Here is a 15,824-nt window from a genome sequence, read left to right as displayed (position 1 = left end):
TAAGTTTTATTAAAGTTCTAGGCTCCTTTGTAAAATAGGAACTGACCCAGACAGAGGTTTTGAAATTTCCTACATAAGCAACAAAGGGCTCTATACATTTCAGGGAGGGCCCTCTAAGAAGTAACCACTGGCACTTTTTTTGTTTGTTTACTTAGAAACACACTCAAAGCTTCACTCTCTTTTCCAGAGGACGGTCAAAGATGCACTGTCCTTGGCTGCAGTGACTGTCTCGCCTTGCAAAAAGTCGGCTACGCCACGCTGTGTCCGAGTAGCTCTGCCAGGCCACCGTTCCTGCGGCCACGGTGAGAGGAGAAGCCCCAGCGACCCAAAACCCACAGTCCTGGACAGAGTCCCCACGCCCTTCCCGCTGCGCTGCGCGAGGACAAGGAGGCCCAGCGGTCCTTCGGGATCCGAGCCTTCTCCGGTTTCCAAAGCAGCTGCAAGCCCGCCCCACCCAGGCTTCGGGACCCAGGACAAGAGGCGCCCCGCGCAGGCGCACTGAGGCCGGGGAAGGGGCGGGCCGGGCTCGCTGGGCAGGCTGCGGGAGGGGCAGGCTGCGGGAGGGGCGGGGCGGGGCGGGAGGGGCGGGGCGGGGCGGGAGGTGTTTCCGTTGCCCGGAGTGGGCAGAGCGCAGCTGCCTGGAGCCTCTTCTGTTCGCATCCCTACACTACCTTCCCCGCCGGCGCCCCGCGCTCTGCCGCTCCCTGGGAGGTTCGGGGCACTTAGGTCGCTCTTTCACCCTTGGGTGAGTGCTCGTCTAGCCGGGGGTGGGGGCTGCGTCCGGAGAGGGGAGCCGCGGGGAGGCTCGGTCTGCGGCTCGCTAAAGCGGCGGTGTCTCTCTTGTCTTGCAGTTTGGCATCACCTTCTCCTGACCTGAGCAGTCGCCATGGCACAGGTATGACCGTGCGCCCCCCGCGCCGCGCGCGCATTTGCCAACTTTGTAAGCTGTGTCAAGGGAGTTCTAGAATTTGTCCGAAAGCCAACAAAGTTTAGGAGTCAATGAAATCTGCCTTCGAGAAATCTGCTACACCTTTCCTGTTTCTCCTTCAGTCCCCCTCCCTCCCTTTCCTGTGTCCCTGGCTTCTTTCCGTCCAGTGGCCGCCGGAACCTGCTCCGAAGCAGCCGGTGGGGCGCAGCAGCCGGTGACGTGGCCGGATTTGTGTGCACTCCCTTTTTGTGAGTGAATGTGTAAAATCCAAAGAACCTAAAATTAGAACCAGAACAGGAAAAGCTCTTAGCGGTCAAGTGAGCCGCACGCGTTTTTTTCCGTGTCTTTCTTTTTCTTTCTTTCCACGCCTGCCTTCTTCCTTAATTCCTTTCTTCTTTGCTCCCCTCTTCCTTTCCCCCGCCTCCCTTCTCTTTTTTGCTCCTCTCTTCCCCTCCCCTCCTCTCCTTTCCCTATCTTTCCTTGTATTATTTCCATACTACGAGTGGGCATGGCTTTTCCCAGTAGAACGCTAGTGAGATTTTTCCAGTTGCTCAACACAATTTTACTGAAAGGAGCTGTTCCTGTAGGCACTGCGTCCTCCCCCCTGCCCCCCGCCCCACGCAAAAGATTAAACAGAAGAGCTGCTTTTCTTAAGTAACTCGTGGAACGAGTTCTAAATTGAATTTGCCTTGGGATTGTTTCAGAACTTGATTACCTAATATTGGGGTTTTGTTGTTGTTGTTCTTGACATTTGTCAAAAATACAGGAAAGAAAAATCATTCATATAGTAGTCTTTAAAAACAAAGACTGTGTTGTACAGTATTTTGTGAATAAAATATCAGTCCTAACAACTCCAACGCAAAACTAATTTTACAGATCTTGGCAATCAATCTGGCTTGTCAGATAATTTTTTAAAACCAGTAGTTTGGAGTTCCTGGGTGGCTCAGTTGGTTGGTTGTCTGCCTTCTGCTCTGGTCCTGGTCCTGGGATCTGGGATCCAATCCCACATCAGGCTCCCCGCTCAGCGGGGGTCTGCTTCTCCTTTTCTTTCTCTCTGCCTCTTCCCCTGTTTGTGTGCTCTCTCTTTCTCCATAAATAAATAAAAATTTAAAACGAGTATTTTAACTCTCAGACAGTGTCCTCTCTTTATACTCTTCATTTATTAAATCAGATTAAAACAAATAAACAAAAAAACCCCACCAAACATGACTGACTTATCAAAATTGAGTAAGGTTTCAAGGTCCTTTCCAAGAGAACATGGGAGTATTATGAAGACCTGGTAACTTTATTAAATTTATACAGTGTTTCCATTCTTACTTCCTCTTTTGAACTTAGGAAATATTACAATAAACCGATTCTCATATTACTTCAAATGGAAACTTTGGTTTAGGTTCTTCCCCTCATAAAGGATACTTTTATGTGGAACTAACTTTCCTTCACTGAGTTGTTTTTCTTATCTTGATATGCTGGTGTGGTGATGTGAATGATGATTGAACAAGCATCAAAGAATAATTCCCTTTATCCTTGCTCATTTGGGTGTTTCTTGAATCTCTTTCCTAAGTTGACCCAGTGATGTCTGAAGTTTTTCAATCAATTCCTTTCAATTATATAGACTCCAGATAGCACAAATTAACATGTTTTTCCAATTATGGACATTAATTATTTCAAATAATGAAAAGTATAAAGGCTATTATATACACAAAACCTTGGAGAATGGTGGTTTGCATTATAAAATTGGGGGCATGATCTCTATCACAGTAGAACTCCAGTATTGTTTCCTATCAAAACCACAGTTGTTAGTCATCATAGAAGTTGCAAGTAACGTTAAGAAAGATAGATACAGTGTTGAATTTTGCACTTTGTTATTAGTTCTCCTTGGAAACCATGGAAGTAAAACATTTTGTTAAAATGTTTAACATTAAGATAGAGTTTTGTTTTTATACTCACACATTTGATGGGATGCAGAATGCCCCCGTTAAGAACTTGTACTTTTACTGTCAAAAAATACCTTGGACCCCAGTGTAATGGTAGGAAAGCTGAAGTAGTTTCAGTGTTAGGTTTCAGATGGTTTCTATGGTAGTATGTTTTGTTGACCTGTGGTTATGGGAACCAGAGACCTCCACTCTGTGGCCCTCTGTAGAGTAGTGAAATCAGATGCCTCAGACTTAGAGGTGCACATTTCAGCCATTTAGACCGTATCATTAAATATTGTCTCTTACTTATTGAAGAATGACAATGTATACTCCCACAGCAGTAATTCTTCATGTTTATAAATTGTACCTTCCATACCAGTGTTTTGTCTTTTTACTTGATCTTGGGACCATCCTGCTAGTCATAGTCTACAAAGATCCATCAATCAATTATATATGTAGCTCTTGGGCATGACCGTCTTGTTAAGAATTTAAAGAGAAAGCATTGACTGACTGATCTTTGATAGATAGAGTTTCTATTTTTATACAAAAATATTATTAGGGATATTTTATACTCCTGTGTATATTTATAATAACATTTTTGCTTATTTGCTATATAAATTATACATTTAAAAATCTCATAATTCGTATCAATATAAATTCTTAAAATTTTACTTTGATGATGTCAGTATGGGGAGACAAAGTCATAACAGATACCGTGAGCTACATAAAAAGTGATTTATATTATCATGGTGAGTAAATAATTCAGAGCTGTGATTATATAAATGTAACTTTTTTAAAAAATTAGTTTTTAGGGTCATTTTTCTCAGTCTGACTTAACCATATTTTGGGTTGGATTTCTTAAACTGAATTCTGACCTATTTCTCTCTTATTGCTTAACTTGCTCATGCAGGTTTTTAAAATCTCACTATTTAGCTAGAGCCAAATTATTTTGCAGATACTCTAATTTATTTTAGGTACATAAAAGTACATGCTGTACTTCTGTATTTGGTTTGGAAAAATCAGGAGTTGGCTGTATTTCAAAGATGAATGATCCATTTAATACATTTTAATTCAATTCGAGTCTGTATAATTTTCTTTAAGATAACAAAACTTTAAAAAGGTAATTCATGGGGCGCCTGGGTGGCTCAGTGGGTTAAAGCCTCTGCCTTCGGCTCAGGTCATGATCCCAGGGTCCTGGGATCAAGTCGGGCTCTCTGCTCAGCAGGGAGCCTGCTTCGTCCTCTCTTTCTGCCTACTTGTGATCTTTGTCTGTCAAATAAATGAGTAAAATCTAAAAAAAAAAATAAAAAGGTAATTCATTTCAGTCTGTATAATTTTCTTTATGATAAAACTTTAAAAAGATAGATTTTGGGGTGGGGCACGTGGGTGGTGGCTCAGTTGGTTAAGTGTCTGCCTTCGGCTCAGGTCATGATTACCTAATCCTGGGATGGAGCCCTGCCTCTTTGGGCTCCCTGCTCAGAGGAGAATCTATCTGCCCCTCCCCGTCCTCATGCTCTGTCTCTGTCTCTTAAATAAATAAATTATATATATATATATATATAGAGAGAGAGAGAGAGAGAGAGAGATTTTAGATAGATTTTGGGCAATCTGATTTTAGCTTTATAATATTGTTTATAGAGTTAATGTATTTAAAGCAGCAAGAATGTCATGAAGCAAAATCAGGCAACATAATTTTTCACTAGAAACTTCATGAACATAAGATTTCTCTCCTCCATACATAAACTGTTCAAGGTTTGATTAGGAATTTCTTTGGTTGGTTTGAAATCATTGTACTGTGATAATTTATAAAGTGCCTGTGCAGAACAAGCAGGATCAGTGTAAATAAACAGATTTGAGATGAGGTTCATTCTAGAGGAGTTGACCAGATATTGATTGTATCTTTTCATGCCATTCACTTTAAGGTCAAATCTCTCCTTAGAGATCTCTCTTGATATCTTAGATCAGGATTACCTATACTGCTTTGGGTTAGTGTCTCTCAGTTCCTGATACCTCTGAGTCTTGTTTGCATTTTGAATGCTGAGAAAGAACTAGATCCAAAACCGCTTGGCTGCTTGGCAAGCCACTGAACAATTCATTGGCTTTCAGCAAATCTTAATTCTCTTCTCTAGATCTGGTCCCTTTGGACATAGGTTGGGAGCTAGTGAGAGTTGGGCAATCTGTGGTTTTCTTCTTTCAGTGACTTAGAAATTTTAACATCATAGAAATATATTTTTACATTATAGATCAATTTCTGAAATAAATTTTATTTTTACATTATAGATCAATTTCTGAAATAAATTTTATTTGTATGACCTGTATAGTATTACAAAACTTCACAGATGCATTAGTTGATCTTTACAAAAATTAGTGCTCGCAGGACCTTTTTTTTTTTTTTTGGACCCATCTTTTCAGTTTAGTAGTTTATATAATATGTAAACCTGTACGCAGTTGATTTAGTGGAATGAATGTGTATTCCAGTTGGTATCATTTCTTTGGACACCTGTTCCTAACTGTTCTCTTTATTTCCCATTCATGGATGCAGTCATGAATATATGAAGCTTTTGAGTTCCCACTATGCATCAGGTATTGTTAGACCGGGAAAATAAAAAAGGAAATGGGACAACAGTTTATTGGTATAACAGATGCATTGCTATGTCCATTGTATGCATTATTTAGTGCTTACAATACAGCTTTAGAAATCAGTATTACTATTTCAGTTTCACAGAAGAGGAAATTGAGGTCAGTCACTTACGTGGCAGTGGTCAGATGGGACAAGGAGGAAAGGCATTATATGTAGAGGCAACACCAGCAAGAGTGAATGCTCAGAGGTATAAAGGTGTGTTGCCTGGCCAGGAGCTGCAGACAGTACGGTATGGATGGAGTGAAGCTGTGGTCAGGTGGGGAGATGGAGCCCTGCCTGGAAAAGGATGCCAGAAAGAGCTGAAGAATATGACCCATTTTGTAGGTAAGAGGAGCTGTCAAAGAGTTTTAAGTTGGGGTGTGCCATGGTTAGATTTGCATTTAACCAAGATCACCCTGGTGCCAGTGTGATGTTGCATTTCTGAGGGCTGAAGAGATCGCATGGTGGTGTGGGAGGTTTGTGGGGGGTGGGGGGAAAGGCAGGAGAGAGAAGCTGGATATTGGAAGACCACTTAAGAATCTGCTGCTATGATCCCAGTGAAATCTTAAAGACAAACTAGGCAGTGACTGGGACTGCAGATAGGAGGGGACTGTTGGAACAGTAGGCAGGTTGGGTGCAGAAGTGGGGTGGTCGTTGGTGATGAAGGCTCTGTCTGGTCAGGGTCAAGATGAATGGCTTGCTTGACTGAGTGGTTAATTTGTGTTTTTCTCTGACAAAGGAATACAGGTTTGAGGTGCGGGGAAAAGATTGAGTTAGTAGTGGACTTGTTGAATTTGAGTTCCTTACAAAACATTTAGGAGGTGCTGTCTTAGTAAGCAGCAGGGTATATATGATCTTTAAAACCTCTTTCATCTCCGTAGGTCATTTATTTATGCTTATTTCTCTTCCCACAACTAAAATTGATTTGAGGCTAATGTTTCTACCTCTGTGTAGGACCAGCCGTGTTTATTAGATTTCTGTCCCTTGTTTAGATACAAAAGGAAATAAAGTTGTGAATCCCTGCACACTCTTCTCTAATATGAGAAATCTATAAGCTTGTTTTCTGAAGCATTGGTGAATGAATTGGTTAGTGATACAGCTTTTCAAGTACAATTCATAGAATGCCCAGTTGAATAGTTATGTAAAACAGAACCCCTTGCAACCCCCACCCCCATACCCCAGCTCAAATGTGTACTCAAATGTGAAGGCTAATGCATTTGCCTACCTTAACTAACTCAAGGCATCACCATTATTCATGGACCGCTGGACTTAATGTTTGTTGGTATTTGCCAAGGAAAGGGATTCTTATGGTGGCAGGGTGTCATAGTCATGGGAGCATTAAAGAAACAACAAAAACCTAAATCATACTGACAAAATCTTTATTTTGTTATCAAAACTTCTTTTCTACCTTTGCACATTTAACTTAAATGTTTACAGTGATACTTTCCCTTGATGCTTGGTTTTAAAAAAGGGACCAGATAATGGTTAAAAACCAATTTGACTTTAAGGCTTTGAACTTAACTTTCACCTTTTTGGATAGATTTGGAGCAAGGGTAAGAATTAGGTCTTGAGATCTTATTTCTGACCCCCTGTCATTTGTGTTTGTACCCCTCAGTCCTCTTGGAGATTCTAGGGTTTTTTCCCCCTGATATTTATTTTACTTTGCAACTTAGATCATAATCATATCATGCTGGTTTTGCCCTCTTTTCTTGCTCATTTTATTTTTCTTGGCACAGTGATATTTAATTTTTTTACTTTGCTCATCAGTAGGAGCAAAGATTTCATTTTTTAAATGAAATCAAAGTATTGATTTCATTAAACTGAAAGATGGATTGAAAGAGGGTTTCTGTACCTTCAGGAAAGCTTCAGTTTAAAAGGTTCCAGACAGGTGAATGTTTTCTCATCTTTAAATTTGAAGTTCTTATTTCTGTTGTTGTTTTCCTGTTTCTTTAAATTCTGTCTAGAAAAGCAACCCTTCACATGTTTTTGGGCTTAATTGTATTCATTTTATTTTGGCATACCTAGTCCTTGGTGGTAAAGAACTTTCTCATTTAGGATAAATGAACAAAAAAAGCCAACAAAATTATAGAGCTAGAAGAGTGGATAATTTTGAAGGTCAGAGTTAAAAGAGTGAATTATATGTTTTGGCCATGTATGGCCTGAAAATATATAATAATGCCTTTGAAAAGGCCTTGGTGGCAGGGAATGAAGGTAACTGAAGATGACCTCAGCATGGGTGAAGGGATCTGTACCTACTCATAGTTGGAATTACCCTGGGCAGGGTATAAATGTTTAACTTGAGGCAAGTGGATCTATGGGAAAAAGGAGAAGCCCTCTAGTATGAGTCATGGAAAGTCACATTTGCCCAGTGCAGATAATTTTATGTGGGCCAGGATGGGGTTTGGACAGGATGTCCAAACAAGGTTTCTGCCCTTGTGACTCATGACTGTGATTCACTTCTAGTCCCTTACTACTACTATGTGGCTTTGGCTAGCTTTGACGGTGACTTGGATCATGTGGAATGTAGCACGTGTTTCACAGTTTCTAGAAAGCTCTCAAAAATACAATCAGCAGTTATTTCTTCTTCATAGTGAGTCACTGAGATTCTGAGGAGACGCCTCTTCCTTCCATCTTTCACCTCATTTCCTTCAGTCTCAGTGGTCAGATGTCTTTTTAAAGCAAATCTCTCTAGTCCCCCCTGTTCTTAACCTCTTGATATACTAGCAACTCCATAGCCTGTAAGCTGGAGAAAGTATGTTTTTTTAAAGTGAGTTTTTAAAAGCATGTTTAAAAAAAAACCAAACAAACCATCATTTGTAAAATCGGAGTTCATGGAGATGCTCACAATTGACTTTTTTGGTGTTCCCCAGTCAGGCTTTTACCACCATCAAAGACCTCCTCGTTACCAAGTCCAGTGGACCCTTTCACTCTTACCTCCTGTTTGACTTCTCTGTGATACTGGCTTTTCTTCCTTTCTTCCTGGAACATTTTCCCCCTTTGGCTTCTCCATGCCATCACACTCTTTGGAGATTTTGTTTTTGGGAGGCTGTGCAGCATCATGATCAATAGTCTGCAGTCCCATGGCCTGTCTTCAGGTACTGGCTCCACTGCTTGCTTCATGGTTGCTTGGATGATTCCCCAAATCTTTCTAAGCCAATGTGTTTCTTCATCTGTAAAACGAGATGATCTGTGGGAAGCTCTGAACACTGTGCTTGGCTCATTGCCACACTGAGCAAATATTAGGGTCTCAAACCAGGGGCTTGACCCTGAGATGGAGACCTGAGCTGAGATCAAGAGTTTGGATGCTTAATCGACTGAGCCACCCAGATACCCCTTAGCTGCCATTCTGATTGTAGGGGACCTTCCCTTCTTTGTTGACTCTTCCTGACTAACATTGCCTTTTGTGATAGGCTCCTCATACAGCTCCAGTGACCACCTATGTGCTCTGGTAACTGACAAAGCCTGGTTCTTTTCTGTATGCCTACTGGGGAGAAGTGTAAGACTAGTCATTCTGTTCCCCATCCAAAAAAGGAGTCATCCTAATTGGTTCCCTTCTGCCTTGGTTCTGTTACTCTCTGTCTCTTCCTTTCTATTTCCACTGAGGCTCCTGACATCGATCAGGTCCTGTCTTCTTCCCTTGTTAGTGTTTTTACAACAGCCTTACTGTCTCCACTCTTGCCCAGTCCATTCCGTTGTCTCCACTGCTGCCCCAGTAATATTACTGTGCATAGTCGACATTGTTCTTCCCTACTGAAATGTCCTCCAGTGACTTCCCTTGCCTACGGGATGAAGTTGGCACTTCTTCTTCTTCTTCTTCTTCTTCTTTTAAGATTTTATTTGAGAGGGAGAATGAGAGAGAGAGAGAGAGAGAGAGAGAGAGAAAGAGCATGAGCATGAGAAAGGGGTGGGTCAGAGGGAGAAGCAGATTCCCTGCTGAGCAGGGAGCCTGATGCGGGACTTGATGTGGGACTCGATCCTGGAACTCCAGCATCACGACCTGAGCCACAGGCAGTTGCTTAACCATCTGAGCCACCCAGGCGTCCCGAAGTTCACACTTCTTAGCATGGCTGTCCAGCTCCTCCTCCCCTTCCTCCACGACCACCATTTGCTTTTCTATGCATACTTAATGTTTGTTTCAGTCTGTTCGAACTCTTAATCCTTTGTTCAGAGCACTAGAATTTTTCATTTTTTCATGTTTTTATGCATGCTGGATTATACCTTCCTGTACTTACCTACTTTTTTGAACCTGCCTTGGAAAATCACAGGCAACTTTCAAGACATTTTCTGGGAAATTTTTCTGGTATCTTTTCTTTCCATTCTTCCCAATTCAGACCCTTCTTTATGTGTGTATGTGCCCTGATGAAACCTGTGTGTGTGTATACTCTGCTGCACTTGATTATTTACGTGCCTATCATGTTCTCTTGACGTTTAGAGATCATCACTTTTTCTTAGTACAATACTCGGCATGTGGAAAGCATTCTAAAAAATGATTATTGAGTGAATGAATAAACAGACAAGGCACTGAGTTACCTGTTGTGTCAGTCCTAGGTTCTCACACTGAGAGGACCTGTGGTATTTATTCATTTTTCATGATGACATATTGGTGGTGTCTTCCTAATCAATTTGAAGTGGTCCTACGAAACTGCAGTTTGACCTGAGAGATATGACATTCCCGATCTGTGCCAGTTTTGGAGGACAGTTTTCTCAAATCTTATCAATTTCTCTCTCGATTTACTATTCCTCTTGATTATGTTGAACCATATGAAATTGCCAGACAGTTTTTCCTTGTAGGTCACTTTGCTTCCATGCATTTATAATAAAGCACATGTGATTATAAACCAGACAAGTGTTCTCAGCCCTTCCCCACCTTGTAGCTGTTTTTCCTCAGTTGTATTTGTTTTTAAAAATTTTTTCTAAAAAAAGATGTATTTATTTATTTTAGAGAGAGAGAAAGTGTGTGTGTGAGTCCATGTGAACTGGGGGAGGAGCAGAATGAGCAGGAGAATCTCTTCACAGGCTTCTCACTGAGCACCGAGCCTGCCCTAGGGCTCCATCTTGTGACCCTGAGATCAGGATCTGAGCCAAAACCAAGAGTAGGATGCTCAACCTACTGAATCACCCAGGCTCCCCTCTGTAACAGGAGCTTTGAAGGACTTCAAAAGCATTTATTAGTGAAAGTTTATGCTGGGATCCTCCTTTTATCATAAGATAAAAATTTAGGACTCAGTAGTCATAAAGTCTTCTGATTCTCAAGAACTAATGATACTGCAGATTTTGAGGGGAAAGCCTTAAAATAGTTTGATGATTAAAAACACTACATGTATGATAAAATAAGCATAACAGGAAACCTTATGAAGAATGTCTTCCAATATATTTTTACAAAGTTCTTTTTTTAAAAAGATTTTGTTTATTTATTTGTCAGAGAGTGAGAGTGAGAGGGCACAACCAGGGAGAGGGGCAGGCAGAGGGAGAAACAGGCTCCCTCCTGAGCAAGGAGCCTGATACGGGGACTGATACAGTTCTAGGACCCTGGGATCATGACCGGAGCTGAAGGCAGACGCTTAACTGAGCCACCCAAGTGTCCCTACTTTTATAAAGTTCTAAGTTCAGAGATTTGGCATGTGAATTACCAAATATCTTTTTAGGCTTTACCAGGTTATCTTAAAAATCCCTAAGCAAATATAAGGAAACAGGACTAGATGAAAAGTTACTTAGTAAAAATACCGCTTTGAGTTGAGTGCCTAGGGCATTGCATCAGGTTTCAGTGAAGGTTCAGCATGCTCCTTGATCAAAGTGGCAAGAGACTTAAATGGAAGAAATCCTGCAAGGAAGTGCCTTCTGTGAGTCTGGGGGTGTCACCGGGCTGTGGACACTGGGGGCAATGCCCAAGGGATGAAGGCCCTGGGAGCCAGACCTTCCCATTAATGGTATTGCAGGTGGACCAGAATAGCTCATGCACTGAATTGGTTCTGCTAATCGAAACTGTAAGCGGTCCTCTTTCCATTTCAAATGGGGTTATCAAATTGTAAATTTATTTAAAGACTGAACATGATATAGAACAATGGCTTGCTTTGTTATTATTTGCTTTGTCGTATGGATCATACCATGAATAATACCATGTTGTGTTTCCTTTCTCAGGTTCTTAGAGGCACTGTGGCTGCCTTCCCCGGATTTGATGAGCGGGCTGATGCGGAAACTCTTCGGAAGGCCATGAAAGGCCTGGGTAAATTCAACCCTCCTTTTGTTCTTAAAAAATAAAACAAAACAAAACAAATGTCAAAACAAATGTCACAACAAATGATGTTTGTTTTTCCAAACAAAATTCACTGATTTACAGTAAGGTTAATTTTAGAATATTTTATCTGAAATGTATAAAGAGAGAGAAGATATATGAAGGCAACAAAAGAGTATGACTTATCATCCCTAATATTCAATGTCTAGAATTGAACAGGAAGTTAAATGTGCCCTCTTTGTTTTTTAGCTTTCAGCTTTCCCTGGGACGTAGCTGACCATGTAGATAAGCAGACATTCCCGAGAGTGAGCAGCTCTGCAGGGCTTTGTCCCTTTTGCCCGATCAGGAGTCTAGTTCTGCAGTCTCTTCTCTTTCCCCAGTCTCCTTTTCTTTTCTTTTTCTTTTCTTTTTTTTTTTAAATTTATTTATTTGACAGACAGAGATCACAAGTAGGCAGAGAGGCAGGCAGAGAGAGAGAAGGAAACAGGCTCCCTGCTGAGCAGAGAGCCCGATGCGGGGCTCAATCCCAGGATCCTGGGATCATGACCTGAGCCAAAGGCAGAGGCTTTAACCCACTAAGCCACCCAGGCGCCCCCCAGTCTCCTTTCTAGCCACAGATATATCTCTCATCTTGAGGATTTCTACAGAGAACTGGTCCTCTGCCCTTAAGCTGCTTCTATACTAGGGTCCATGAATGGTGATCCACCTTCTTCAAACTTGGCTCTGACCCCTTCTCTCTCCATTCTGCATATCTTGTGAGATTTCCTGTTGTAGCAGGATTAGTGTTAGCTTCTGGCCTTGCACTCCCTTCCTTAGTATCCAGCCCACATGGTCCGACTTCGCTCATGTTACCGCTCCGTGTGTTCTCTGACCCGGACATGGTAGGTTATCTGCTATTCATGAAAACCCTGTATTTTCCTCTGCTGAGCTTTTCTCTCATTTTAAAAGCCTGTCCTCTTTCCCTGTGTCGTTGCCTGATAAAACCGTTCCATCCTTCCTGTCTCTTTTGGGTGTCACCTTCTCCATGAAGCCAAAACTCCTTCCACCTGTTAGCTAAGAGAACCTCCTCTGAAACCCTGTTCAGCACCTGGGCCTCTCCTGAGGCACCTGTAACATTCTGCCTTAGTTCACAGTTGACTATGTGTTTTTGTATTTTTTATGCTAAATTGTAACTTGAAGTCAGGATCTCTTTCTTCTCTCTTAATCTCCCACTTAACACCTGCCTTGTGAATATCCATTGTTTGAGTAACTCTGTTGCGAGAAAAGCTAGGTGCACTAAGTTTTTAAAAAGTCAGGAATGTTTTTTTCTACCTACTTCACAGTACATCAGGAACAGGGGATAGCTTATATTAAAAATATAACATGTTATATGTTGGACATTTTATAGTTCAATAAATTATTTAATAAGTCTATTTTATCAGTAAGGAATCAAAGTGACTGGGATGCTGGTCTCAAAGGCTATTGAGACAGTGGGCACGTGGGAGCCAAGATATAATTCTTCGACCATAAATTGCAGGCACTGATGAGGACAGCATCTTGACTCTGTTGACCTCCCGAAGTAATGCTCAGCGCCAGGAAATCGCCGTGGCTTTTAAAACTCTATTTGGCAGGGTAAGACTGCACTTCATCCTAAGTTAGAATGTGAGAGCCCTGATATGCTTTAAGATTAGTTGGAACTCTATGAGTATTCTTTTGTAAACATTATTTATTCTATTATTCTGATTTTACTGTTCCTTTTCTCTTTTTAAACTTCTTAATTATCAGCTGTTGGTTTCCAGTGCTCACCCAGCTTAGCCCCATAATTGTTTTTCCCTGCTTGATGCTACAGAAGGGCCAGAAAATCCCCTGGCGATAGCTGCCTGTCTTCTTGCCTGCTTCCTGCTCAGGACTGTGTTATTAGCTATTTTCTAGATGCAGACCTGTATGCTAGTCTGTTTTATTGTGACGTAGCTACAGTCTTGGTTCCTTGTGGAGTGGTATTTTAATAAATGAGTTTTTAGTTCATTGATTTAAATGCTCTTATTTGAGTAACAGCTCAAATAAAATTTGTTACTTAAATGAATTACTGTGTGTATGAAAAACTTAAACATAGTCTTGTTATTCTGAAATTTTGTGTTCATCATTTAATTAAGAAACAAATGCACAGCAAACTAACAAATAAAAAGAGTATTCTGAACATAATTTCTGGTTTCCTCTGTGTTGAAACTGAAATGGTTCAGGCCGACTGCGTTTCTTCTCATAATTTTCTACAGAGTTTCTTCATGGTAGCAGCTGTCTCTCAGTAGTCAGGAGCGTAATTATAAACATAATTCATTGTGTATTGGAATAGCAATAGATATTGAGAGAAAAAATTGTTTTGTAAAAATTCATTTATGATTTTATTTTGGGAAAATTGTTTTTTAAAGATACATGTTTCTCAGAACAGTGTTTTTAAAACTATCTTTAACTGACTTTTGTTCATTTTTTAACTGTTGAAGTTCAGAAAAACGTTTCTTAAAAATGAATACCTTGACCCATAAGTGTCTTTGTTTTAGCTAAAGCTTTAGGTCAGCTGTCAAAAGTACATTATTCAAACCTGGGTTTTTGTTTAACCTACATGTCTTTTTTCTACTTGGAGATGGCAACATAATTCATTTGTGCAAAGGGCTATGCTTTATATTTAAGAATACTCCCCTTGAAATTACTGCTTGGTTAACAAATTTGTGTTTTCTGTAATTTAGGACCTTCTGGATGACCTGAAATCAGAACTGACTGGAAAATTTGAAAAATTAATCGTGGCTCTGATGAAACCTTCTCGGCTTTATGATGCCTATGAACTGAAGCATGCTCTGAAGGTAAAAGAATTAGTAAAAGGAGCATTCTTGTCATGAAAACTATTATTTTGTGTTGGTAATTACACTTAAAATTTTTTGAGTTATTTCTGTGAGGGTTTCTTGAGGACAAAATTGTGTAGGAGGCAATAAGAAAAAAAGGAGGGAGAAAATGACAAGTGCATGATATAATCTTTTTGTATAGTTAACTCAGTAATAGTGGCTGTTTAAAATTTTAATATTTTTTTGTAGCTCTTTATGTTTTATCTTCATGCCTGTTTTCTGATTTTTGAGATGTGTTTAAAAAATGTTACAGGTTAATACTGTTATGCTGAAAATAAATAAAAAATAAATTAAAAAAAAAAAAGGAAAAAAAAATGTTACAGGTTAAGTATTTTATCTTTTAAAATAGAAAGTTGCCCGATTATGACACAGTAATATTGTTCATCATTTTAGGAAAAAAAAAAAACTCTACAGAGAGAATTTTCAGATAGGAAAGATTTTTCTAATACCCTTTCTGTCTTTTCTGTACTTCTAAATACTAAAATAGTATATATAATACTAAAATAGTAGCTGGTAGTCTTTTTGTAATTTCATTGTAGCAAATAACTAAATATATATTCCCTTGACTGGTGTTTGGAATATTGTATAACTATGACTACATTGAAGCATTTGTTTAGACTTATGGGACAGGAAGTAGTACAATCAGTGGTAGATTTTGAACGGGCAAAATGAGATTCAACAACAAGGAGGTAATACAACAGGGATTCTTACTTATGGAGTGAAAAGAGAAGAGAGCTTATCAAGTTAGGAGTTTTTCTGTGCTTATTCTCTTCATTTTCCTATAGTGCTGCTTTTGGAATAAACAAAACCTCAGCTTGTTGAAAAGGGGCTTTTTGTGGAGTACTTCTGAAATGTCAGTAGTAATTTAAAATCTGCCAGAGCATAAACATAGGTTTTTCAGTGATTTTTGAAAAAGAAACAGAGATATAAAGAGAGTAAGCCTTAAATATGCCATTTTTAAGAATTAAGTTCAGCTCTATCCTTGCTTGTAGCTTCTAATTTAGCAGTGTAGATAGACTTTTATCATCAGAAAAAAGAAAACCAACTAAAATTACAGTTAACCTTTGAGCGACATGGGTTTGAACTGTGCATATACTGATGTTTTACAGCGCAGTATGGTTACTGTATTTTCTCTTCCTTATTATTTTTTGAATAGCATTTCTTTTCTCTATCTTACTTTATTTTAAGGATACAGTATGTAATACATATAACTTATACAATATGTGTTAGTCAGCTGTTTATATTATCAGTAAGGCTT

At 39.9% G+C, this 15,824-nt stretch overlaps 1 protein-coding gene across 1 annotated transcript in view; it reads left to right on the top strand.

Moving 5' to 3' along the window:
* Nucleotides 1-587: 587 nt before the first annotated feature.
* ANXA5 (annexin A5) overlaps nt 588-15,824 on the top strand; it is a 29,962-nt gene continuing 14,725 nt past the window's right edge. Inside the window, exons 1-5 of the mRNA XM_032333314.1 lie at nt 588-745; nt 852-895; nt 11,600-11,684; nt 13,210-13,304; nt 14,414-14,527. Of these exons, the coding sequence (XP_032189205.1) occupies nt 887-895; nt 11,600-11,684; nt 13,210-13,304; nt 14,414-14,527 (303 nt within the window). The 5' untranslated portion in view covers nt 588-745; nt 852-886. The remainder of the gene's footprint in view (nt 746-851; nt 896-11,599; nt 11,685-13,209; nt 13,305-14,413; nt 14,528-15,824) is intronic.

This window comes from Mustela erminea, chromosome 2 (assembly GCF_009829155.1).
Source record: "Mustela erminea isolate mMusErm1 chromosome 2, mMusErm1.Pri, whole genome shotgun sequence".
NCBI lineage: Eukaryota > Metazoa > Chordata > Mammalia > Carnivora > Mustelidae > Mustela > Mustela erminea.
The sequence above is the reverse complement of the archived record's forward strand: the minus strand, read 5'-3'. Positions and strand labels throughout refer to the sequence as shown.